The sequence below is a fragment of the Microcebus murinus genome, chromosome 9 (genome assembly GCF_040939455.1).
Source record: "Microcebus murinus isolate Inina chromosome 9, M.murinus_Inina_mat1.0, whole genome shotgun sequence".
In the NCBI taxonomy this organism is placed as follows: domain Eukaryota; kingdom Metazoa; phylum Chordata; class Mammalia; order Primates; family Cheirogaleidae; genus Microcebus; species Microcebus murinus.
Window position 1 is genome coordinate 101,548,148 of NC_134112.1, and position 27,629 is coordinate 101,575,776.

A 27,629-nucleotide genomic window follows, 5' to 3' on the forward strand; every position below is an offset into this window, starting at 1 on the left:
AACCTACCGCCCAGCCGCAGAACCCGGGTTCAGTGCCCGGCGCCGTCCCACTCTCACGCCCCGCGAGACACCGGCTGCCGTAAAGCCCCGCTTGGCCGACTGCTGCAAAGCGCTTTACGACGAGAACCTGGCATCCACCTACGGCCGGCAACCGCCCCCGCCCTGCTTTGAACACTTGGGTTTCGGGAGCTGCGCGGAGGCGGCCGCCGCGTGTTTGCATTCCACGCGCACCGCCCGTCCCTCGGAGGCGGCCTCGTAGGGGCAGTGCCCGCGCCCCCGCCCCGCGCCGCGCCGGCCCGCCCGCCTCCCGGCCTCCATCTTCCCAGGGCGCACCGCGGCGCGCGGGTCCGCGGCCATGTTGCGGTAGTTTGTTGTTTTCTTCCTGCGGAGGGGAAGGGGCCGCTGTGGACCGCGACGCGCCCGGCCTCGCCTCTGCATCCTCCTCGCTCCGGTCCTGGCACGCGGTCTGTCCCCGGCCGGCCATCCCCGTCCTCCGCCACCAGTCCGGGGGCCCGGACCGGGCCCGCCGGCCCCCCAGCTGGCTTGGTGGGGCGAGGCTGAAGGCCGGTCCCAGCGAGCACCATGGCGGCCGCCCTGGGAGCGGGCGGCGGAGCAGGCGCCGGAGGTACGTGGGGCCGGCGGCGGGACGAGGCCGGGCCGCGGGGCGGGTGCGGGCCGGGCCTTCCCGCCTGCGGCCGACGCGGCCCTCGCCGGCCCGACCCTGCGTCCGGCCCATTCAGTCCTCTCCCCCGCCTTCCTTCCCCATTGTCATCCTGCCCTGTCCGCGCCTCCTCTTCCCCGGTGTGCGGTCCTTGGTCAGCGGGGACCTCTGTGCTTTCTCCCGGCCTGCGGCGTGCCTGAGGGCCTAGGCCCGGCGGCAGTGTTGGCGGGCGCTGCGCGGCCGAGCTGGCCTGGTGTCCCCGGGCGCGGAGAGCGCCTCCCGCCCCCCGTGCTAGTGTCAGTTGGGGAGAGCGGGGCTCCTTGCTATTGGGTGGTTAGGGTTGCGGGCTGTCCTGACCGCTTTAGATTGATTTCAAGCCCGTTGTAAAAGCATATATAACTAAAAGACTCAAGCTTGTGAAGGAATGTGTAACAACAGCATGGCACTCTGGAGAGTAGAAAGTCTTGAGAGATGGGTTCAGTTCATCCTTCTGTTTTACATTAACTCATTCGTAATAAAAATCCGTTTTGTGTTTTGTGACCAGCATCTTGTAAAGGTGAAAACGAGACCAAAAAAGGTTCACACATTGAGTCAGTTCCTTTGGGTAGTTTCTCTTGTTTTGCAAGCGTAAACGATCTTGTTAGACTACCAATCTCTGACAAATTTTAGGTAGGATCACTTTCAGGTAAAATCACATCTTGTTGATTGAGAGGTTTTTTTGTTTGTTTGTTTTTTTTTAAGATGTAGAAATATACTGGAAAGTGAATTTTTAAATGCTTGTTTTGAAAACTTAGATAAAGGAGACATGGTGAAGTATGAACAATAAAAGCGTTTGAGATTAGTTCTTGTTATTGAAACATGCAAAAACCATTCTAGTGTATACTCTAGAGTTTTTTTTTTTTTTTTTTTTTTTTTTTTTTTTTTAGTAAATGTTTGTAGGTTGTACATTCCAATAATCCTGCTTAGGAATTTTGTCCCAAATATCGAAACACTTGTATGACACAATGGGAAAAAAAACGAGATTAAATGTGGGAATGTCACTTCTGTCCATATGATTTAGTATATGCCACTCTTCTGTCAGTTTGAGTAGATGGTGTTTTGCCTGTTAGATCTCAGGCTTTCTACTTATATTTTTAAAATATATGGCTAACCTACCTTTCTTGGTTACCTTCTGAGAGTCAGAATTATGTGTTCTATGTCATTCCCAGTGGAGTCTGGGAAATCCTGTCTCAAAACTTTTCATTAAAAAGACTAAAGTGTTTTTACATGTTATTCTTTTTCCACTAGTGTACGGTGGAGCGCTCCTGAGGCTGTATGACATATGAAGACATTACTCTGATGACTAGTGGAATGTATGCTTCTGTGTTCTTTTTAGTTTCTCATTTTTACTTTCTAAAATAATAAATATGAATGAATATAATCCATATAAACAAAAGCTTTTTGGGGTCCTCAATAATTTCAAGGCCAGAAAGCTCGAAAATTGTTATTTTAGAGGAATAGGTAGGCTTTATTCTTGATGTTTTGGAGCTTTTCTTTCCAGTTTGTCACAAGTGCCAGGTTTCCTATTGCTCTTAGAGTCAAGCCAAACTCCTTGCCAAGGTTTATGAGTTCTATATGACTTGGTCCCAGCCTGCTTCACCAAGATCTTGTGTGAGTGTTGTCCTTACCCGGGAAGTCCATTGCATGAACTGTACCCTCTGTGTGGACTGCCTTTGCCCTCTTAGCAGCGCTGACTCCTGATCCAGTGGGTCTCAGGCTCCTGAGGGAGGCCTTCCATGAGAAATTATTCTACCTGAAGTTATGTCCATCTCCTGCTTAGGTGCCTCCCTCCTCTTCATTCTGTGCCACCCTTGTTTGTTTTCTTCAGAACTTTGAATTTGTAATTTCCTTAATGTTATTTGCTTGTTTTTTAAATCTGCCTCCCCCATTAGCTAGTAAGCCCCATGAGAACAGGACGCTGCCTGTTTTTACCATGCATTCCAAATGTTCCTGGCATATAACATGTCTTCAACAAATATCTAACGAATGAATTAATGAAATGTTCCCTTTATGAATCTGAAAAAAAATCTACAGTTGTGTTCTAAGTTATGTTAGTCAATTCCATATTATTTACCTATGTAACTGACTAAACCATGTAAAATTGGAGAAATATTTACATTGTCTGGCAATACCTCCTTTTAAACCTCAGATTGCTTATTTGGCAACTGAGTTTAGCATCTGGTTTAGCACTGTGGGCCCCAACTCCCAGGCCACGCATCACTGCCTGAGCTGGCACCCTCCATCCTGTCTGTGGAAAAATTATCTTCCATAAAACTGGTCCCTGGTGTCAAAAAGGTTGGGGACTGCTGGCTAGCACGGTGGCTTTCAAACTTTTAAATTATAGTCCACCTTAAACTGGTTGACATTGTGATTTAGTACACATTAAAAATAAGAAAAAAATTCATTAACAGTACTAGTCCATACCGTGTTTCCCCCAAAATAAGACAGGGTCTTATATTTATTTTTCCTCAAGATGACACCCTATGGCTTATTTTCAGGGGGATGTGTTATTTTTTTAAAGTACGGTACACCAATCTATATTTATTCAAATACAGTTAAGTCGTCTTCTTCTGGTACATCATCATCACTCTCCAAACCCCGAATTCCATCCTGAATTTCTTGTGACTCTATTTCCTTTAGAACCATTGGCCCCAATCTCTCATGTCAGACAATAGAGCTCTCATGGGGCAGATGAGAAGGGCTGCTCCTCTTTACTGCTCCAAGATGAAATGCATGGGTTGTGTAGATATGCTGCGTAGCCACGTCCATCACTAGGTCTTATTTTTGGGGTAGAGCTTATATTGCGCAAATGCTTAGAAATCCTGCTAGGGCTTATTTTATGGGTAGGTCTTATTTTTGGGGAAACATGGTACTGTACCATGCACTCTATTTTCTGTTTCATTGCAGTATACTGCTGGTTGTGACCTAAATTAATTTCGTAGTTCACTAGATGTTCAAGATCATCAGTTTGTAAATCATTGGCCTCCTGTATACTAAGTGGTTAATGTTTACTGAGTAAAATGGATCTTGGCTATCCAGAATGTTGCCCAAAACTAATGGAATCTCTAGGTAGCCAAGATAGATGTCACAAAGTGTAGGTACGCACAAGAGTGTTTGCTTGGGCTGTCTCTGGAAGATAACTTACTTTTAACTTTAGATACAGTTCTGATAAGTCATTTACTGTTGCAGCCAAATAATAAGGTTGGGGAAATGGAACTGCTAACCTTACTGATAGAATCACACCTGTTATGTATTAGAGACTGAAAATAAAAACATAAATGCAAAAGCATGTTATTTTGGCAAAGGAGCAAGTAGTTTAATAACTTGCTAGATCTTCCAGTGCTTCCTTGTACAATACAAAGTAAAAACAAAATATCAGCATATAAATCTTAACAAAATACCACCAACCTAATGTTTATGTAATGACATACAGTTCATAAAGCAGTTTATGAACTGGTTTATGAGTGAGTGCATTATCTCACATAAGATTTACAACGGCATTCTTGGGCCTTTGATATTCTGATTTTGTAGGTGAGGAAAAACAGAAATGGGTGCTTATAAATTTTTGTTTTCTAGTTGAATCTTTCGAAGAAAAAGTTTTTAATGGAATTTTTCAAACATACCCAATAGTTGAAAGAATAATGAATCCATATACCCACCACTCAACATTTATCAACATTTTGGCAATTTATTTTCATGTATTCCCATTGCCCACCTCCACCTTTGTGTATTTTAAGCAAATCCCAGGCTTGTAAAATTTTAGAACAAGAATAAACTGTAGAGATGAGGTAGACTCTAGATAATAAACCAGTTCTCTTAATTTGTAGTTGAGAGAAAACTAGCTGAGAGAAGTTCAGTGACCTGACTGTTAGAATGTGAGGTAGACTAGAATTTAGGGCATTGGACTTCATTGTGCTTTCCAGTGTGTCAGTGCAAATCTGTGTCAGTATATAGTAAGGTATGACAGTATGAAGCACAGGGCAAAAGTTTTTCATTTGAAATTGTGAAAATGAAGCAAGTCTTAGTGCTTCAACAGTAAAATTGGTAGGAAATTTGTGATAAACTTTAATCTCTAATGGTACTGGTAAATGAGGTAGTTTTATAGTGATAATTATGTATGTGGAGGTCACTTAATTCTTAATTTTTTCTCCTTCAAGAAAGTCTTTCACACTTAGTTTCTTAGCTTCAAAAGAATTTTGGAAATGGAGGAAAGAATAGACTTTCATTTCAGCCATAAGGACTCTAGCATTTCTTGTAAGGCAGATGTACTAGTGATAAACTCTCTTAGGTTTTATTTATCTGGGAATGTAACTTCTGATGGGTAGTTTGTCAGATACAGTAGAATTCTTGGTTGACAGGTTTTTTTTTTTTTCTTTCTTTCAACACTTGAAATATTTTATCCTACCACCTTTTGACCTCCATAGTTTTGGATGAGGAATTAACTGTTAAACTTATTGAGGATCTCTTTCTTGTACTTGACAAGTCACTTCTCTCTGTGCATTCAAGATTCTCTTTCTCTTGATAATTTGATTATATGTAGTGTGTCGTGGTGTGGGTCTCTGAGTTTATCCTGCTTGGAGTGTTGAGCTTCTTGGATATGTAGATTCATGACTTTCATCAAATTTGAAAGTATTTTTTGCCATTATTTCTTCAAATTTTTTTTTCCTGCCACTTTGCTTTCTCCTTTTGGGACTTCCATAATGCACAGGTTGGTTCTCTTAATGTTGTCTTCCAGTTCCCTTCGGCGGTGTTCACTTTTATTCATTCTTTTTTTTTTTCCTCCTGCTTTTATGACTGGGTAATTTCAATACTTTCCTGTTTATTTACATGCCTCAGTTTGGGGACTAAAAATTGGACATTTTGAATATTGTGGAAATTTTGGAAATCACAATCTCCGTACTCTGCTGGGTTTGTTGTTTCTTCTGGGCTTCAGTGTTTGGTTTTTTAATGACTTTTCCAAGCTTAATTTCTTGGCTTGTGTGGTCACTGAAGTCTCCCTTTTGTTATCTCAGTGCTTAGCCAATGATCTGACAGATTTTCTTGAATGCCTGGAGCCACAAAGAAAAAAATCCTCTCTCTGTCTTTGCAGATTGCTTCTAGCTGAAGTACTTCTTCATGGGTCATCTAGGCCAATTACAGTTTTGCCTTAGCCTTCACCTTCTGCTTCTGCAGAGCCCAAAGATCAGCCAGAGGTGTAAATCTAGAGTCCTCTCACTTGTTCTGAGCATGGGCCCAGCCCTGGACCTATGCATGATCCTCCAAACTCCTCAGTATACGTGGGAGCCCTGCAAAGCCCTTACTTATTCTCTCATGTATTTTTCTCCCCTGCTGTCTCTATCCCAGGCCTTTGGGTTGGTGTGTTGCTTGCCCTGTTCCACCATCCCTTGCCCCAGGTGACCCTGGGCAGTGTATGGCTTTAGATGCTTTTGACAAACACTACCTGGGATGCTTTAGCCCTGAAAGAGTTCTGAGGGGATGAAACAGATGCAAGCCTCTGAGCTGGCTTCTCAGGGAATCACAGACAGGTGACAGTGCACAATCACAGTTTCTTAAGAACTAGTCCTTATTGCCTGCCCCCTTTAGCATGTGTGAGCTGCACAAGGAACATTGACTGCTGCCGCCTCTGAGCTGGAAGTGGGGTTGTTAGGCAGGTGAGGAAAAATACCAATATGCCTTTATTGCAGTTCAGCAGCCTCTTTCTTCATTAAGCCTCCCCTGCTTCTTATAGGTTTTTGATGAGATCCTAGAGTTCCATAAAAGTTCATCCTGGCAGTTTTTGCCAGCTTAATACTGCTTCAGTGGAGGAACAGATCTTTGGGGCTTCCTACTTCACCATCTTCAATGATGTCACTCACCAGTCAAAAGAATTTTACATGGTGAGATTACATGGTTCATTCAGTAAACAGACTTTCAGTTTTTCAGGAATGAAAATATCTGCTGTTTACATTAACAGTTTGGCGTATATCTCTTTACACTCTTTTCTATGCATGCATAAGTTATACATATGCATATATAGTGTGGCCATTTATAATATGAATGGAATCATGCATTATCCTGCAGTTTGCTGTGTTCACTTACAGGCAGGTTCCGGGGATCTTTCCATGTCAGTAGGTGAATATGGATCCACCATTGCTGTTTAACCATTTTCCTTTTTATGAACATCTCAGTTATTTTCACTTTTTCACTCTCATGTATAATACTGCAGTAAACATGGAGACACATCTTGGTGTGTCTATACCAATATTTCTGGATGATAGATACCTCTAAAAATGGAATTACTATGTTGCAAGTTACACATAGTTAAAATTTTGATAGCTGTTTTCAAGTTGTCCTCAAACAAGTTGGTACCACTTTATCTTTCCATCAGGAATGTATAAAAGTACTCCATTTCTCATGTTCTCTCTAAGAATCTTTTTAACTTTTGCTAATATGGATGGAAAAGTAGCCTTGGTGTTGTAATTTATATTTTCTTGATTTCTAGGGAAATGAATTGTCTTTTCATTTTCACTTACATTTATGCTGTGAATTGCCTGTGCTTACACTTTGTCAGTTTTTTTATTGGGTAGTAAGTATCTATCTCATTATTTTAAATCATTCTTTGAATATTATGTTAGGGTTATTGGCCCTTTTTTATTGTGCTTGCCTTTTAACCTTGTTATAAACTCTTCACTGTGAAAGTTTCAAAATTATATTTTGTAAAAATATATCAGTATCAGTTGTTTTATCAGTTGTTTTCATAGAGGTTTTCTCCATACCAAGAATTCCTCTATGCTTCTAACATTTTATGCTTCTCTGCTTTTTTATATTTAATTTTTAATCCATATGGGGTTTTGTTTTGGGTAGGGTGAGAATTTGGGGCTGTTAATAGTTATAATAGTTGTAATGATTTATAGTTGTAATAGTTGTAATGATTTATTGAATTCTCCTTCTTTTCTACTTTTATAATATAATACATTCCCCTTTAGTTTTTAAAAATTATTGCTTCCCAGTGTATAGTTTATGTGTGTGTGTGCGCATATATATACTTTAATGTAACATTCATTTTCAGAAATTTCTTGGTTAGCCTGGTACATTTGAAAAACGAACTTCAGATTCATCAATCTGATTCTCTAAAGAATTGTATTGCAATTTTTATTGGGACTGCATTGAATTTATGAACATAATTTAGGAATGATTAATATTTTTACAGTGTAGACTCTTCAACAAGAATGTCTGTTAAGCTCTCTTTTTTGTCTTTTAGTCTTTCACCAAATTTTTATTATGTAGCTAAGCTGTGCTGGTTGTCAATCTGAGGTGTCAAAATACCTTAGTAAACAAACCAGACAAAGATCCCTATCCTTAGGGAACTTGCATTAGTAAAATTTTCCTTTCCTGTTCTTTCACATTTCTTATTTTAATTCTAGATGTTTTATATTTGTTGTCATTGTAAATGGTATAATTTTTTTAGTCCTATTTTATACTATTAAATTCTCAAATTTGTTACTGCTCTATGAAGAAGCTTTTTTATCCCCTTTTTGGGTAATTGAACTATATGCAATTGTCTTATTGGAATCTTATTTTAATAGATTGGTGCTTTAGATTTTCTAGTTAGTCATGTCTGTAATTTCTTCTAATATTTATATTATTTCTTTTTCTTGTACTTATCCTAGAAGCATTCATTGGCAGGCCCTTTACTATGATGTGCAATAGTATAGGTGATGACAGGCATCCTGATCTTGTCATCTTGTTCCTGAGTTTAATGAATGTTCTTTTAATGTTTTACCATTGAATGTGGCATTTGCTATTGGTTTCTGATAGTCATTTGTTTAGCTAAGAAAGTTTCATTTTTGAATTGGGTTTTTAATTTTATCAAATGCTTTCTGTGTATCTACCTGAGTGATATGTTTTTTTCTCTCCCTTCTTTAATCTCTGAATGTAATGTAGTGATACATTTCCACTGCTGGAGTAACCATGCACTCTTGGGTTCAAAACCTTCTTGATCTACACATTTTGTTCTTTTTAATGGGTTGTTGGATTTCATTTTAGGATTTTTCTGTGATCACAAGAGGGATTGGTTTATAGTTTACTTTCTTTGTCTTTATGTTTGCATATGTGCTATCCTGTTATTTATAAGATATGTTGATTTCTTGGAATGAATTGTCAAGTTTTCTCGGACAGTGTAAACATCTCTTATTAAATGTTGGAAGAAGTCTTGTCTCCAAAGCCATTTGAGTCTGGTTCTTTTTTAAGTTATTTTTTAAATTTCTTTATCATTATTGGTTTATTTAGTTTTTCTAAAATTTAAGGATTAATTTTAATAATTTAAATTTTCCCAGAAAAATTATTCATTATGTTTATATTTCCAAATTGTCCTAGGGTAAATAATGCTGTAGCTTTCTAGAAGTGCATATTTGTAGGTAAATTTTTGGAGACATTCACGCATGCCATAGCAAATTGTCAGTTTTCCACAACTTGATTGGTAATTTTGTTGGGTTCACAATCCTAGATTTGGATTCATTTTTGTTAGATTTTCGATGGTATTTCTGTGCTGTTTTCTGGCATCCAGTTCTTCTGTTGAGAAGTCTGATGACATTCTTCTGATTCCCAATCATTATTATGTGTCCTTTTTTCTCTCCTTGGAAGTTTGTAACAATTCCTCCCTTTCTTTGACATTTCTTGCCTTAAACTTCACCAATTTAGCAACTGGTATTTAGCAATTTAGATGCTTTCACTTCTTAAGTAGAGGGTCTAGATTCTTAGGAAAAGAAAGGGGATGTCACTTCCTCTAGATTCTAAGTCACAGTGGGGACATTCGGTTGGCTGAGCTGAGGTTGCTTGATTTCTGCCTGTCTGCCCAGGATGTTGGAGAGCCTTGTAACTTTCATAACCGAAGGCGGAATCCTATCTTAGGCAGGACTCACATTAAAATTGATTTCCAAATGCTGGCACAGGAAATTCAGATGAAAAGCAAACAAATACCCAATATGTACTATACTTCATAAACAAAATTAAAAGTTGATTTTAAGGAGAATCTGTTCTGGGGCCCTTGTGACATAAGGGATTTTTAAAACAATGACTACAAATTATTATTTCTAAAGCAACATGATGTAGGAGCTCTTTCTGAAAATTTTGCTCTGTTACTCAGAAGGTTTTTTTTTTCCAAGATAGAGTCTGACTCTGTTGTCCTGGCTAGAGCGCTGTGGCATCAGCCTAGCTCACAGCAACCTCCAACTCCTGGGCTCTAGCGATTCTCCTGCCTCAGCCTCCCCAGTAGCTGGGACTACAGGTGCATGCCACTGTAACTGGCTAATTTTTTTCTATTTTTAGTTGCCTGGCTAATTTTTCCTTTTTTCTTTTTTTAAGTAGAGACAGGGTCTTGCTCTTGATCCGGCTGGTCTCAAATTCCTGACCTGAAGCAGTCCTTGTGCCTCAGCCTCCCAGAGTGCTTGGATTACAGGTGTGAGCCATTGCACCCAGCCAACTGAGAAGTTAATGGTTATACTGTAGGGCTCATATGTTCACTTAGAAGATTATTGAATGTTACCCGATTCTTTTTTTAGTTAATGTTTAATAAAGGGTCTGGATTTCCTCATCTATAAAGCAAGGAATTTTGACTGGGTATAATTTTGATTATACCCAGAAGTGATGTTGCCACACTGGTCATTGAGTTTAGGGTCTACTCTAATCCACAGGGACTCTCATTTTTTAACTACTGTGTTTCCCCGAAAATAAGATCTACCCGAAAATAAGATCTGTGGTGTTGAGAAAGAAAGAAGGTTGAGAACCTTTGTAATACAAAGGTCCATAAACTTTTTCTGTGAAGGGCCAAATAAATATTTTAGTCCCTGCAAAACCACATAGTTTCTGCTGCAACTACTGACCAGAAAGTTGCAGCTTGAAAGCAGCCATAGGCAATATGTGATTGAATTGGCACAGCTGAGTTCTATTAAAAGTTCATTTACATAAATGGGCAGTAACTAAATTTGGATAAAAAAATGGGTGGCAGGCCCTATGTGGCCTATGGGCTGTAGTTTACTGACTTTTGTACTAGACAATTGCTACTTACCCTGTTCCAAGCTAATAGTCTGTACATTCTCAAATTCAAGTTTAGGTTTCTGGAAAAGAAGAGGAAATAATGAGAATGATAAACAGAACAGTTTTGTTAATTATAGATAATGTAATTGCTGCATTATAGAAAATTATAGAAATCACATACCTTTGGTCTTACTGGTAAGGATAATTGATTCCCTTATTAAAATAGACTGTCTAGTACAATGTTTAACCTTAGAAGGAGATTCTCCATATAAGTAGGGACCCATTGACCTCTCTTGTTTTGCTGAATTCATCTTCCCTTTGTCCTTCAGGGATACAGTGTTCTTCCTTTAAAATTCTGGGCTCATGCTGGTTTATTTTCCCCCCTTGGTTCTATTTGGTATGACATAAACTGGAACTTTAAAAAGGATTTTTCTATATTATTATTATTTTTTTAATTAAAAAAAATTTTTTTAGAGACAAGGTCTCACTCTGTTGCCCAGGATGGAGTGCAGTGGTGTCGTCATAGCTCACTGTAGCCTCCAACTCCAGGGCTCAAGGATCCTCCTGCCTTAGCCACCTGAGTAGCTGAGACTATACGCATGTTCCACCATGCCCAGCTGATTTCTTTATTTTTTGTATAGGTGAGGTCTTAAAGGAGAACAGAGGGAAATAACTGCAGAGATTATACGCAGAATAAAAAACAGGCTTACAGAGTTCTTGCCTTAGCTTGCTTTTTAGGATTAGTCATTATTTTACTTAGCATAATGTCCTCAAGGTTCATTGATGTTGTAACATGTGTCAGAATTTCCTTCCTTTTTAAGGGTAATCCACTGTATATATACACCACATTTTTTTTTTTTTTTACCCATTTATCCCTTGAGTTGCTTATACCTTTTGACTCTTACAAATAATAACTGCAATGAGCATGGGTAAATATCTCTTCCAGTGCCTGCTTTCAATTCTTTTGATTATACCCAGAAGTGATGTTGCCACACTGGTCATTGAGTTTAGGGTCTACTCTAATCCACAGGGACTCTCATTTTTTAACTACTGTGTTTCCCCGAAAATAAGATCTACCCATAAAATAAGCCCTAGCAGGATTTCTAAGCATTTGCGCAATATAAGCCTCACCCTGAAAATAAGACCTAGTGATGGACGTGGCTGTGCAGCATAGCTGCACAACCCATGCATTTCCTTGCAGAGTGGTAAAGACGAGCAGCCCTCTCACCTGCCCCATGAGACCTCTATTGCCCGACATGAGAGATCGGGGCCAATGGTTCTAAAGGAAATAGAGTCACAAGAAATTCAGGATGGAATTCAGGCTTTGGAGAGTTATGATGATATTCCAGAAGAAGACGACTAAACTATATTTGGATAAATGTAGATTGTTGTACTGAACTTGGAAAAAAAAAAAACACACATCCTCTGAAAATAAGCCCTAGGTGTCATCTTGAGGAAAAATAAATGTAAGACCCTGTCTTATTTTCGGGGAAACACGGTAATTATATCTGTGGAGACCCTATTTCTAAATAAGGCCACATTCTGTGATTCTGGTGAAGATTACTTTTTGGAGAACACTGTAGTGTGATAAAAAATATATATATTTGGTCTTTGTTCCTGGTGCAGAGCTCCTAGATCCCTTTGAATTTACTGTCCTGTTTCTATGCTAATGATACTACTGTGGTCGGGTGCTAGATAGATAGTGTCAGGGCTGGGCTGGTCATCAGAAAAACCAGCTATTTGTTTAGAAGGCTAAACCTTTCAGCGTCAACCCCAAGCCTCCTGGAGAGAAGGGCTGGAGATTGAGCACAGACACTGCTAGCCAATGATTTAATCAGCCAGGGCTTCAGGGAGCTTCCAAATTGGTGAGTGCACATGGGAGGAGGAGGGCGGTGCACCCTGACTCTTTGGACCTAGCTCTATGTTCCTCTGCATCTGTCTGTTCATTTGTATCCTTTATAATAAATGGTAATAGTAAGTATGGTGTTTTCCTGAGTCCTCCGAGGTGTTCTAGCAAATTATTGAACCTGATTGGGGGAGTCGTGGTAACCCCCATATTTGTAGTAGTCTGCCATGTAGAAGTGTGAGAGCACTCTGTTTGAGGCTGGCATCTGAAGTGGGAAAGTCTTGTGGCACTGGGCCCTTAACCTGTTGGCCTGCCCTAACTCTCCATTATTGGTGTCAGAATTGAATGGAATTGTTCATGCAGCAGAAGGACTGTTTAATGCAGTACAGCCAGCAAGTCAGACTTTCTTTTAATGTTACAAAAGATGATTGGTGTGTAATAAAACACATATAACATTTTAAAAACCAAACTCCCAACCCCCAAACAAAGCAGGACATGTATCAGTCAGTCCTCATCCTGCTAATACTCCAGTATCAAAATACTCATGTTTTCGGTGCCTTCTCTTTCTTCCTTTGTACATTCAGTTAGTCAGCATGCCTTGGAACTTCTAAATTGACAGTTTCTGGTCATCCAGTGTCTTATTCTCCACTCTGTTTCTTCCCTATGTTGTTCACCAAGTTTATTTCCCTCTCCTTATTGCTTGGTGTGTAGTTATTTTGTTTGACAGTTGTTTATGTTTTATCTGTCAGTTGTTGCTTCTTTTGGGTGCTAGATTAATTTTTCTAAACTGCAGTCCTGTTGTGTATTAAGTATAGGTTTTTCACAGTGGTTCTCCAGCAGTAACCCACATCTCTTCTGTCTGTTCTGATGACTTCTCTGTGAGAGTCTCTTTCAACCTACTTGGACTCCTTACTGTGTTCAGGGCTTTTGTAGCACTTTTCAGACTCTGTGCTGTCATTTCCCTGAGTGCTTACCTGCTTGACAAATCTCGAGTCATTCTCAGCCTTCATCTTAGTTATTATCTAGTCTGTCAAACCAAACTTGATTTTCCTCAGCCCTGATCATGTTGTATGTACATTTTGTTTTGAAATGACCTCAAAATAATCTCTTGAGTTGAAGAAATTTTTACATAAATTTCAGTTATTCCATTAATTTCATTCAGTTGCCTTTTCTGCTGATAAAATAATATGAAACTTTAATATTAGGTCATTAAATATGAAATGTCCAATTTCTAATCCACAGTGTGGTTTATTATATCTCAGACAAGAAGCACAATTGATCAAAGTGTGCGCCTAAACTACGAACACAGTATTGTCATCTTAATGGTAGCTTGTTTATACCAGCAATGAAGAATCCTGGAGAGCAAAGAATCCTGGAGAGCGAGTGATGATGAAATTACAAAAGTGTTTTCTACAGCTTGTTGAGAATTGAATATTGTTCCTTGCAAGAAATGGTCCAAAGCCTGGGAGAAGTGGTAGTTAGTTGGTGCAAGGTCAGGTAAATATGGTAGGTGACACAGAGTTTCCAAGTCCTGCTTCTGTAGTTTGAGCAGCGTTGTTTGTGCAACATGTGGTTGAGCGTTGTCTTGCAAGAGGATGGGCATGTCTCTATTGACCAATCTCAGCTGCTTAATTGCAAGCATCCTCATCATTTTGTCTAATTGGTTGCTGTAAACATCCATTGTAATCTATTGACCAGGTTTCATGAAGCTCTAGTGGATAAGGCCAGCGCTCGGCCACCAAACAGACACCATTAGCTGTTTTTGATGAATATTTGGTTTTGGACTGTGTTTGTGCACTTCATCTTTATCCAACCATTGTGCCAAATGCTTACAGTTGTCAAAAAGAATCCATTTTTCGTCACATTTAAGAATAATTTGCCTTTATGTTATGATAGCAAAGAAAGGCAAGCTTTGTGACAGTTTCTCTCCTGATGCTAGCTTAATTTATGTGGAATCCATCTATCTATCTTGTTTACCTTGACAGTTTGTACCTGCTGTCCCTCTCTATCCGCTCTACTGCTCTTATTATTTTTGTCCAATAAAGACCTTAAGTTAAATACTACATATTAGTTTGTTGGGATTGCTTCTTGTAGAATGTAACCTACACAGAATAGATTTATGTTGTCTTGTACACCTCTTTATGTCAAGTGTCTGCAATAATGTCTGGCATATATTAATTAGGTGCTCAAGAAATAGTTGTCAAATGAATAAAGGACACAGGTATCATGACCTCAGTTCTAGTCATAGTTTCTGGTTAACTTGTACTCCATTGTTTTGAAATGATGTCACAGCCAGTTTCCTTAGATATTTTATGGGGTCAGTCCTTCGGGAAAATATTTTTAAAAATTATTTCTGCGTGATCCTGGCCTATGATTTTGTCTTTTGTGGATTTAACTCTCAAATCTCCAGGAAGTGCTATGTAGCAGGATGGAAGTTAAGTTTCCTTCTGGAATGCCTGCTCTGACGCACGGTTTTAGATGAGCACAGGGATTCCTAACCCTAGCTGTCTTACCAGCATAACAGGGCAGTTTTAAAACATAAAAAATAGAGCCTCCTGAATTAAAATTAGGAGGCCAAGGATTTGTATACTTGTTAACAAGATTTCTAGGTGATTGTTATTAGCTAGGCTGGCATAAAGATTTACTAGTCTCAGCAGAATTGGATGCTCTAAATTTTTTTCTTTTTTCTTATTTCTTTAGTTATTTGAAAATAGGGTCTTGCTATTTTGTCCAGGCTGGGATGCAGTGGCTATTTACAGGTGTGATCATAGTGCACTATAGCCTCAAACTTCTGGCTTCAGGCGATCCTTCTCAGCCTCCTGAGTAGTTGGGACTATAGGCATGTGCTACTGTGCTGGGTGGATGCTCTGATTAATTAGCAATATCTGATGGGTGATTGTGATTAGTTCTTTCACTGTGCCACTGTGAAAAAAGCCACATGAAAATTTGGCTTATAAAATGCTGAGACTTTGTTCATGTCTTCATAGATAGGGAATGTTCCCTGTTTTCATGGAGTGTATGTGATTTTTGATGTTTTTAAATTCATTGAGAACAATTTTATGTCCTAACATCTGAGAGAATGTTCTGTGTGCATTTAAGAACATGTATTCTGTTCTTGTTGGCTCAAATGCTTTGTATTTGTCTTATAGGTCTAATTGATTTATAGTATTGTTCAAGTCTTCTATTTCCTTATTGACCTTGTATCTAAATGACCTATTTGTTATTGAAAATGGGGTGTCGAAGTCTGCAATTAATAATGTAGAACTTTCTTCATTATTGTCACTGCTACATATATTTTGGTGCTCTGTTTTGGTGCATATACATTATAATTGTTAATATCTTGATGAATTGACCCTTTTTGTCATTGTACAATATTGTCTTTTTAAAACAGTTGTGGACTTAAAGTCTATTTTGTCTGATAATTAGGTTAGCCACACCAGCTTCTCTTTTGGTTACTATTTACATGCAGTATTTTTTTCCATTCTTTCACTTTCAACCTGTCAGCGTTTTGGGCTCTAATGTGAATCTATAATAAGCAGCATGTAGTTGGATCATGTTTCTTGTCCACTCTGATGTGAGAGAAGATAGTTGAGTAGGAAATACCAGGAATTGTCCCTTCTAGTGAAATACCGTTGACATAGCAATAAGTGTTTGAAGAACTGTTTTGTAATTCTCACACTGCTCTTGTCCACGGATGGGCTAGTACAGAGGCTCCCTCTCTATTCCTTCATCCCCCTGCACTGAAGCAATTTCTCCTGCAGCTTTGTTCATTTTTTTCTTTTCTTACTGGATCCAGGCATTTAAGGAAATGTGTCAGTCAGGTCACTGGCTGATTAGGGAGGTAACAGAATGGAGACTGAAGTGACCACACTCAAGAAGGAATATAGTAAAAAGTCTTTGCAAAAATAGTTTGGAAGAGTCATTAAACAAGTAGACAAAAACCTTAATTAACAACAGCAATTTCTGGGGAAGGGGAGAATCTGATTTCCAGAGTTACTACAATATTCAAAATATCTAGTTGCCACTGTTGTTTCTGATGAGAATTGGCTGTTATTGCAGTTCCCTTGTAAGTGATGAGCCGTTTTTCTTATGGGCTCTCAGTTTTCTTGTTTTTGGCTTTTTTTTTTTTTTTTTTTTTTTGAGACAGAGTCTCGCTTTGTTGCCCAGGCTAGAGTGAGTGCCGTGGCGTCAGCCTAGCTCACAGCAACCTCAAACTCCTGGGCTCGAGTGATCCTTCTGCCTCAGCCTCCCGGGTAGCTGGGACTACAGGCATGCGCCACTATGCCCGGCTAATTTTTTATATATATATCAGTTGGCCAATTAATTTCTTTCTATTTATAGTAGAGACGGGGTCTCGCTCTTGCTCAGGCTGGTTTTGAACTCCTGACCTTGAGCAATCCGCCCGCCTCGGCCTCCCAAGAGCTAGGATTACAGGCGTGAGCCACAGTGCCCGGCCTTTGTTTTTGGCTTTGAAATATTTTGACCGTGCCGTGTGTTTGTGGATCTCTGTGTTTGTTCTGTATTCAGTTTGTTGAGCTTCTGGATGTATAAATGAATATTTTCCAATAAATTTGGAAGTTTTCGGCCATTATTTTGAGTATTTTTTCTTTTGCCTTTATATGCTCTTGTTTTGGTACTCCCGGCACACGTATGTTGGTATGCTTTACAATGGCCCACATTTCTCTGAGGCTGTGTTCAGTTTTTCTCATTTGTTCTTAGATGGATTATCTCTGTTGATCTGTTTTCAAGTTCATTGATTCTTCTGCTAGTTTCAGATCTACTGTTAAGCCCTGGCAGTGAATTCATTTCAGTTACTTTTCAATTTCAGAATTTCTGTTTATTTATTTATTTTTTTAATTTCTGTCTTTTCATATTCTTTATTCGTTGTGACAGTGTCATCATACTTTCTTTTGGTTCTTTGATTGTGATTTCATTTAATTCTCTGAGCATATTTATAATGGCTACTTAAACATCGTTTTTTTGTTAAATCTGATATCTGATCCCCTCACAGGTGATTTCTGTTACCTGCTTTATTTCTGATGGATTATAGCTTATGCTTTCCTGTTTCTTTGATGCCTTGTAATTTTTTTGTTGGAAACTGGACATTTTAGATAATATGTTGCAGCAACTCTGGCGCTGGTCTCCCTACTCTCCCACCTCTGGGCCTCTTATTGTTGCTGGCTGTTTACTCCTTTTTTGACTGGCTGGGTTATTTTAGAGAAATCCCTTCCCACTCCCCCTCCCTTATCCTTCAACTCCTGCACTGTGAAGCTTCTGATGTTGTTCCTGGGGGTCCTGGGGGAACAGCCTTGGGCACATCCACAATCACCCTGGGATGACAGTGGCTTTGGCAGGGCCCTTTTTGACTGTCTCTTTCTCTGACCACACCTTCCACAATGCCTTGGGGCATAAATTGGTTTATAGTTGGAGCCATTCACATTCCGGCTCCTTTGAATGAGTAGTGTCTGCGGTTTGTGTTTGAGATTTGTTCAGACCCAGGCATAGCCCTTTCCCACATGTCTCTTTCTCCATCTCTCCAGCATAGCAGCTGGTCTACTGTCTGTCTCTGTGTCTATAGTTACACTCTCCTCCTAATTACCTCTCACCAAAACCCTCACTGTTTTTTGAGAGCACCCCTTGGCTTGAAGTCAGTTCCTTTGGGAGAGTTTTGCAGCTCTCTGTTTAAGGCCTCCCCCTTCTGCTGCCCCCAACTCTCTGAGCCATAGCTCTTATGCTGTGGGTGGAGACAGTGGCACACTGGTCTCTAGTGACACTCTGGCTTTAGGAGCTGATCACCTGGGGGATGAGGGTGAGGCAGCAGCCCCAGGTCTGTTCAACCGGATGCTCTTGGTGAGGGCTAGGGCTATCTAGGCCAGCAGTGTCTGTCCCATAATTGGGACCTAGGTGGAAAAAGGCAGCCATGCACCTCTCACTCACGCTCTTACCCAGAATTGAGCCTCCACAGTTGGTAGGTGGGCATGGGGTGAGAAATGCAGAGGTCCTGGCCTTCCAGCTGGATTATGGGGAGAGGGAGCCTGGCGTTCTTGGGCATGCTAGTCTAGAGTGGAGTCTCGGCCTTACTGAACTTCTGGGGGAGGTAGGAGTGGGCCCTGATTCAAAAACCATGCATTCTTGCTTTTGTTCTTAACAAATTTTAGTAGATTTCTGGAATAAGTGTCTTTTCATTTGCTGTGTTCACTGAGAATCATTTCCAGAGGCATTAGATGGTTGTTCTTAAAACAGTTTTCACCAGGTTCACGGGGAGTGGGCCCACAGAGCTCCTCAGGCTTGTCATGTGGGAAGTGGAACTCACTGTTTTTCACTTTAGGATTTTTATCTTTTTTTAAAGCATCTGTTCTGTTTGGTAAGAATTGATACATTACTTCATTAGAACTTTACTGGTTAATTTCAGCTCCATGTTGGGAAAATTCCTGAAGCTTTGTAGGTGTTTATATCATTTGGCCCTGCCTACCCCTATGTTAAGCTCTTTCTGGGGAAAGTTGTCTCTGTCTCATGCTGCTTCTCATCGCTCTTTGCTTGTATGTGTGCCGAAGACAAAGAACGTTATTTTCTGTTCTTGCGAGTTTCCTAATGATAAAAATAACTTTATATCAGGTGCCACCCATTTGTTAATTCCTTTATTTTAAAATAGACTGTCACATTTAATCTTCCAGCAAATTTATGAAATAGATAATAGCTTCATTTTACAGAAAAAGAAACAGGCCCCTTAAAGGGCTCTGGTCTCAACTGCTACTTCTGCACAGTCCATTTTAGTAGCCCTTGCCACATGTGGCCAGCAAGCACTTGAAACGTGGCCGGTCCACACTAGGATGCAAGATGTGCTATGTATGCAAAATACATACTTAGTGTACAAAAAGTGTAAAAGATCCTGTTAAGGTTTTCTGTATTGTTTATATGCTATAGTGATATTTTAGGTATACTGGGATAAATAAAATAATATTGTTTAAATTTCACAGGTTAAAGTTTCACCTGTCTCTTTTTACTTTTTAAAAATCTGGCTACTGGAAAACTTAAAATTATATATGTGGCCTGCATTATATTTCTGCTGCTCACCACTGCTCTGCATCATCTCTGCTTCATTTAAATGGAATCTTGGCTTTCATGATTTGGAAAAGTGTGAAGATTACAAAAAGTATTATAAAAGTCTCTAACTTACAGCAAATCAGCATTTTTTTCTTTTATGTGTAAAAAAATATGCTCAACTCATTTTATAAAGAAAACATTTTGCTAAAGTTTGTGTTCTTAAAAAAACTGGTAGTGATTTTTCATGCCTAATAATGTTCAATAAATTCATTTTCTTTGCATAGCTTTGTATCTTTATAATTTGTAATTATTAAATGGCTAGTGCATTTGTGACAGTTGTATATAGAACTTTTGTAATTTAAAATGTCAAGTCAGGATTCCTCATGCAAGTTTTTTCAGTATTCGAGTTATTTGTATTGTGTCTCTGTTTTAATTTAGTAAAACTGACTTCAGTGCACTCTTCCTCACAGATGACGACTTTGACCAGTTTGATAAGCCTGGTGCGGAACGGTCCTGGAGAAGAAGGGCTGCTGACGAGGATTGGGACAGGTGTGTACAAACCTGTGCTTCACATGCACATCTGTGCTGATTTCTGTTTTCCCGTCACTTGGCTGCAGAGAGGTTTGTTTGTTTATTTATTTGCTGGACATTGCCTGAAAGCAGAGAGGTCTTTACTGAACAGTGTGTTGGTTACCTGATGCCCTTTCTGGGTGGGCTTATTCCCACTGGGCTAAAGTGAAGACTTTTCAGGTAAAAAGCTGCCTGATGGGCTCCTGTTCTCGTCTGTGCTGTATGCAGGGTTGCTGCCAGAACACAGGTCTTTCCTTCTCTCTGTGTGTGCACTCAGTGATGGTATTGACTTTGTGGGCACCAGAACCATTATGGGATTAGTTGTATGCCAGGGTTCCTTTTGCTCCTCACTGTACCCAATATTTGGCTAGTCTTTAAATTTTTGCCATTCTAGTATGTGTAGAATGTTATCTTACTAATTTTATTGTGCATTTCCTGATTACCAGTGAAGATGAAAATATTTGTTTAGGAGTACACACATGCACACAATAAAAAAAAAATCCGCAGTAATGATATGTGTCAATTCAACATAGTGGTTACCTCTGGCAAGAAGTTCCAGTAGAAGTTAGAGGATGTGTGCTGGGAGAAGTACACAGTGGGGCTTAATCTGAGTAGTGAGGTTGAGAAATGATGACTATTCTTTACAATGTTCTAATACTGTGTTGAGGAAATGTAAAAATCACTTTGAGTTGTAGTCAGTTTGAAAACAGTATACCCTAAAAGTTTTACAAAATAATCTGTTATGAAAACTGTCTAACTCTTACAGTCTTCATAAAGTTGATTGCTCATCTATGGCCCATGCAATGTATTGTCAGGATTCTCCAGAGAAACAGAACCAACAGGATATATATAGTTATATAGAAAGAGATTCATCATGAGGGATTGGCTCATGCAGTTATGGAGACTGAGAAGTCCCAGGATCTGCAGAGCCAGTTCTGTAGTTCCAGTCCAAGCCCAGAGGCCTGAGAACCAGGGGAGCCAGTGATACAAGTCCTAGTCTGAGCTTGAAGGCCTGAGAACCAGGAGCACTGATGTCCACGGGCAAAAGAAGTGTGTGATTTGCCTGAACTCTTAACTTTTTGGATAATGGCTGCCCACATTGATGAGGGTGGATTTTCTTTACACAGTTTACTGATTTAAATACTAATCTTCTCTGGAAGCACCCTCACAGATGTTCACAAAAATAATAGTTTTACTAGCTATCTGGGCGTTTCTTATCCCAGTCAAGTTAACATAAAATTAACCAACATGCAGTCTATAAAGAAATCAATTAGCACTTAGAACTAAGTCTTATATATAAAAGAAATAGTTTTACCAGGAATTATTCAAGCTAGTTTTGTTTAAAAGACTGTGATGGTAAGCTGAATAAAATATAAAGTGGTTCTTTTACTAGTTTACTCATCATTTGGAGCTCCTCTTTAAATTTTCTGTTCATATCTGTGTTTTTCTTTTTCATTGCTTGTTTTTTCCTTATTGACTTAAGGGATTCTTTATAATTTAGTTTTTGTTGCTTAGAGATACCGTCCCCTAATCTGTGGCATATGTTTCCTTAAAAGATAGTCTTTAAATAGATTGTTCAAAATAATAGTCAAATTAATAATCTTTTTATTTTTTGATTAAAACATGGAACAAATTCTTTTGGAAATCTTTTTCAGACTTACAAGGAAGTCACAAGCATAACATAACTCCCACTTGACCTTCTCTTAGACTCATTAGCTGCTTTTTTTGTTGTAGAATCCATGTTATTGTTCTTACTCTTTACTTGTATGTAAATATTTCTTTCCTGTACTGTTTGGCAGTGCATACCTCAGGAGGCTTGGGATGTCGGTTAAGGAAATTCTGCTTTTTGTACTTACGCACTCTTCCCTCCTCTGTATTCTGGATGTGTCCTGCATGGTTTCTGTGAAAGTTTAAATTTTTTTTTTTACAGTTAGATATATTATCTGTCTGGAATTGATTAAATTGATTGACCTTTAACTTACAGAGAATTTCAAGCATATGTGAAAATAGTGCAGTGAACTCAATGTACCATCATCAAGCTTCACCAGTCATCCTTATGTAGCCAGCCTTGTTTTATGCACACTTTCTACAGCCCCCCTCAAATCACAAACAAAATTTCATCTGACTTCAGAATGTATCTCTTTAAAAAAAAGAGTTTACACATATAGCCACAATAGTTATTGTATCTGGGAAATAATTACTTATTAATAAATATCTTGTTAGTGTTCACCTTTCCCTGATTGTTTTTTTAAATATGTGTGTGTATGTATGCATATATATGTGTACATACATATATAAAATATATGTATGAGTATATTATACACTCATGCAGTGTAGATACGTGTCTGTTTACTTTTTTATTGTTGGAATTGGGTCCAAATAGGGTCCATATATCGTAATTAACTTGTGTTTTTTCAAGTGTTGTTTCATCTTTAGTTCTGTGTAATTTTTGGTGAAGAAACAAGATAGTTTGTCTTCCAGAGTTCTTGCTTTTGCTGATCGCATCCCCTGAAGGGTTTTTAGTGTGTCCTTTACCCTTGTATTTCATGTCAGCTAATGATCAGGTGCAGAGGTGGCTGGGATTTGGGCTTGAGTGTGGGGAGGGCAGGGCTGGTTGTGTCTCAGGTAGGATGTGCCTGTGATACTCTCTGTTTTTCTATCACCTGTGGTACTTCTGCAAACTATTTGGTTCTTCTGAGGTACAGATTACACAGAGAAGACAAGATAGGTGATTGAGTCTTTTATTTACCAACTTTCAAAGTAACAAGTCAACCATAGCATACTCCAGGGGTGAGTTTTATTTTCAATCATTTTGAAATCGTAGATTTAGATATTGGTTGTATTTATTGCAGTTGTAATATTATCTTTATTGATGGTCAGATTGCTCCGATATTTGTTCAGTTGGAATTTATTCAGGGTGGCTGCTGAGTCCATTTGACGTGACTTAGGTGTCTTTGTCAGTTTTCTTGCTTTCCGCTCTGATGGAACTTGTTTTTGGTCATGGCGTGAGACAAGGTCCTAGTTTTTTCTGTTTTCCTCGGCAGGAATAACAGTCGTCTCAGTATTGTTTATGAACAAGCTTCCTTTTTTCACTATCTTCAGTGACAGGTTTGTTTATATGAAGATTCTGTGACACGTATTTATTTGATATATTGAAGCATAAAACAGCCTCTTTATGCTGAATAATAGAGACATACATTTGGAAGTTAAGGAGAAGAGTTTGTCAGAAATTGTTACGAGAAGCTCTTGCTGCTATCATGTTGCATTAATGGTAGGTATATTTGGAAGAATATGTCATTGCTGAACCAGCACCTGAACATTTTAAGTTGAAAGATGCGCATGTCTCATCTGTGTTCAGGCAAGAAGGGGACAGCACACACAAAAGTTTTAACAAAATAATTTAATGAAGGGGGTCTATTTACAGGGCAGGTTTGAGAATTAATGAGACTGTGAGCACCCAGGGAGTAGCAGTGTCCCATCCAGTGGCAGTGGTGTCCTAGAGCCCAGTGAGAGCTCTGGGGAGGGGAGGCACTAGTCTCTGTCCCCTCATGGTGCAAGTGAGAAGTGAGGGGCCAGTCTTTCTCCTCCCACTTGACGACATTCTTTCAATGCCTCCCATTGGCTGAACCTGTGCAGAAGCCAGAGGCTGGGACAGCCTGTGATACTGTCCAGGAACAGCGCAGACGGGACGGTGGACTGGGGTCGGGAGGACCCGGAGACAATGATGGACCCATGCGCAGTGGTCTGCTTGTCACTTAGACTCACTGCTTTGAAAGGCTGCAGCCAAGTGGCTCACAATAGACACTTGTTTCCTGAACAACGTCTTTCAGGATACTTCTGTTCATTTTATTTTACTTATTTTATTTTTTATTTTATGAAGAGTGGCACTTACTTAGCCCCCACTGCGGGGGCCGGTGGACCCTTTTCCCCCATTTCTGTTTATAAATAAAGTAAAAATATACTTCCTCTCAAAGAACTGATTTCTAATCTTTGATTAGAAATATCTGCCGAAAACGTTGTTCTTACTCAGATAATGCTTATTGGTGTGGAATCTGCGTTAAGCACAAAACTCTTACCAGCCAGTGCTTGTTTCATTTCCTAGATGAGCTGCTGTTGGTGTCATTCCGTGTGACTGCTCACTCCTTAGAAACCACCAGATGTGGACCAGACACTTCCATTAGTTCACTGTTTTTGACAACAGTCAATATACTTTTGATAGTTTCATGTATTTAATAAGTTTCTTCTCTTATATGTACGTCCTTTGTGAGCATGCAACCTTATGATGGCAGTAAGAGGAGTATATTTAGTTTCTTTGGGGTATGTGCCTAGTAGTTAGGACTTGGACTCTGAAGCTGGACTGTATGAGTTCACCTGGTGTCACCACTTGCTACCTGGGTGACCTTGGGCAAGTTATTTAACATCTCAGTATCTCTATTTTCACCTTTAAAAAAATGAGGATGATGTGAGTATCTACCAATAGGGTTATGATGGCATTTAAAAAGCTAGTACATGTGAAACACTTTGCACGGTGCCTGGCACAGAAGACTGGATGTTGTTGATTGCATGAGTTATTTATATTATTTATGCTTGTTGGAGTCCCATGGTGTAACCCTACTATCTCCCAGCCTGCTGTCTTGGTAGTCATGGAAACAAGTGCTAGTCTCCATTTTCTCTATATTACACTCATTTTGTAACTGGTATAGTTATTTATCTTTTTAAAAATGTTATTGTTTAGAAAAAATAAGTAGTCATTAAAGGGTGATTTCTTCTTTCCATGTACTTATCTTGTCAGCAGAAGGCACAAATACTTCCTAGAGTTTTGCTTGTATAACTGTTAACACCTGTTCTTATTACTTTATCAGTTGTGCCCTGGGAAAATGGTTCTACCTTCCATTTTCAGTTATTTAAAGTGATGTTGTAGACAGGTGCTTGTCTTCAAGGAGGTGCTGTGTGTTTTTGGTCATCTAGAATCAAATACTCAAATGGGACTGTTGTAAATATTGTTGGTAGGCAGTGTTTTTTACCTCTGCCTCTGGAGGATAATTGTAACACTGAAGATATAAAATTTGTATCTGGTAGATGATTAGTGGTTTAAAAGTGTTGGAAGAAGCCACATTCTGTTCTCTTACAACTGTCTTGCACAGGTCTGTGAAAGATTGTTTTTTCAGGGGCTGTTCTTGTTCTGCGTCTGTCACTGCTATGGGACCTTAGGCAAGTTATTTAATGCCTTGTCCTTATTTTCTTTACCTGTGAAATGAGGGCATGGGACTTATTGCAGGTAACGTAAAATAACTGAGAAATGAACTAAATGATTTGTCCAGTTTCTAACTCCAAAAGGTATATAGAAATATGCATTTCTGTTATAACTTCACATATATAGCAAGATAGCACACACAAAATAAATGTGGTTTTTGAGTAAAATAATGCTGGTGATGATCTCTCAAAACTCACAGAATTTTGTAACCAGAACCTCATAAAAAAAGAGTAGCAATCCTAATAAGAATATTGGTATAGTTAAACCTCCACTGGCATTTGCACCTAGCATCATAGTCAGTCCAATTGTTTCCTTCTCCTATGTTTCTGTGTGTTGATCTTTAAAGACATTTGCTTCTAAGAGATTGATTTCCCCATAATTAAAAACATAATCCAGTGATAGCCATCTTTATCAAGCAAAATGATCTTTTTTTAAAATAAATGCAATGGAAAATGTCTTCAGTTTCTTGATTGCTAAGAGTTTCTGTTTTAGTTGGGAGAAAACCTGCTCCCAATCACTTCAGAACAGAAATATGCTGGAAAAAATTGCAAAAGACTGGTAGAACTTCTGTACTATGCGAAGATAATCCCTTCAGTTAACTGTGATTTGATTTCGAGTCTTCATCTTTTTTAAAATTAAAAATTTTTTCTTAGTTTTTATCAGTTTGAGTGTCAAATGGTCTCTGTGGTTTGCTTTTTATCTTTTTTTTTTTTTTTTTTTTTGAGACAGAGTCTCGCTTTGTTGCCCAGGCTAGAGTGAGTGCCGTGGCGTCAGCCTAGCTCACAGCAACCTCAAACTCCTGGGCTCGAGTGATCCTTCTGCCTCAGCCTCCCGAGTAGCTGGGACTACAGGCATGCGCCACCATGCCCGGCTAATTTTTTAATATATATATCAGTTGGCCAATTAATTTCTTTCTATTTGTAGTAGAGACGGGGTCTCGCTCTTGCTCAGGCTGGTTTTGAACTCCTGACCTTGAGCAATCCGCCCGCCTCGGCCTCCCAAGAGCTAGGATTACAGGCGTGAGCCACAGCGCCCGGCCTGCTTTTTATCTTATTGAGCATCTTTTCCTATTTCATCATGGATTTTTAAGGATAAGAGAAAGCTTACGATATTACTTATTATAGTTTCTTTTACTTATTCAATATGTCCAAAGAGATTAAGATCTCATATTGAGGTACAAAACTAAGATTAGAGAAGTATAAAGAGCCACCTGCTATAGCAATGCCTTAAAAGACACAGTGTTCCCTATACATTTGAAAAAATATATTTTTTAATTAATAAAGAAAAAGAAAAGTATAGTAGAGTTAACATGAAAATACCCAAACCCTTACCTTGGTAAAATTTGAGTGACCTACACAGTGTTCAGCCTTATAAGGGTAATCATTGACATGTCTCTTTTTTTTCCCCTCCAGTGAACTTGAAGATGACTTACTTGGAGAAGATTTGCTATCTGGCAAAAAGGTAAGAAATACAGATCTTTCCAAAATGAAACAGTAGTCATGTAATTATACTGAAAATACTGGAGTGTGTCACTTATGCATGGGATGTGTTACTAGAAAGTTGTGTATAGGTTAAAATTTTGTAAACTGAATTAGTTTTCAAGTACACAGAGAGTTGACTGTTTATTAGTAAATTCTCTGGTAATTATAACTAAAGAAATAAATCCTTTGAAGCAAATATTTTGGTTCCTAGTATGTCCAAAGCACTCTAGCAGGTATTGGTTTTGTGACAACAGTAATATAAAACTACTCCTTGCCCTATAGGAGCTGAACAATTGGAGGTTAATATTTTGCATACTGGTTCTGGATTTCACTTTTTGGGGGCATTCAGAGATAAGCTGAAAGATGAACATATTCAAATATAACAAACATTCAGATAAATAAAAATAAATCTAAAACCTAATGTAGATTTTTAAAAAACCTTTTTGATCAAGTAAAAACTTTGAGGCAATTAATAATTTAAGTGTATATCTATTTATTGTGTGAGTATATACATACCACTCTACCAGTACATTTCAAATACAATAAAACGTATATAAAAAGTAGACGTGTAAAGCAAAAGATGAAAGTGAAATACTAAATTTTTTATTTTATTCTTTAATAGTTTAAAAATACTATTCTCATTTAATATCAAGATATTTCTTTATGCTTAATTTTTAAAAGATTTCAAGTTAAGATCTACTAGAGGAAGTGCCAGTTTTG

At 38.9% G+C, this 27,629-nt stretch overlaps 1 protein-coding gene across 5 annotated transcripts in view; it reads left to right on the forward strand.

Moving 5' to 3' along the window:
- Nucleotides 1-235: 235 nt before the first annotated feature.
- Nucleotides 236-27,629, forward strand: part of RBM33 (RNA binding motif protein 33) — a 125,131-nt gene continuing 97,737 nt past the window's right edge. For 4 of the 5 annotated variants that reach the window (XM_012786258.3, XM_020289629.2, XM_012786259.3 and 1 more), the window contains exons 1-3: nt 236-625; nt 20,075-20,153; nt 26,841-26,889. In XM_012786258.3, the coding sequence (XP_012641712.1) occupies nt 583-625; nt 20,075-20,153; nt 26,841-26,889 (171 nt within the window). In that variant the 5' untranslated portion in view covers nt 236-582. Of the gene's footprint in view, nt 626-20,074; nt 20,154-26,840; nt 26,890-27,629 lie in introns of those variants that run through there. The other variant, XM_076006755.1, reaches the window with a different exon arrangement.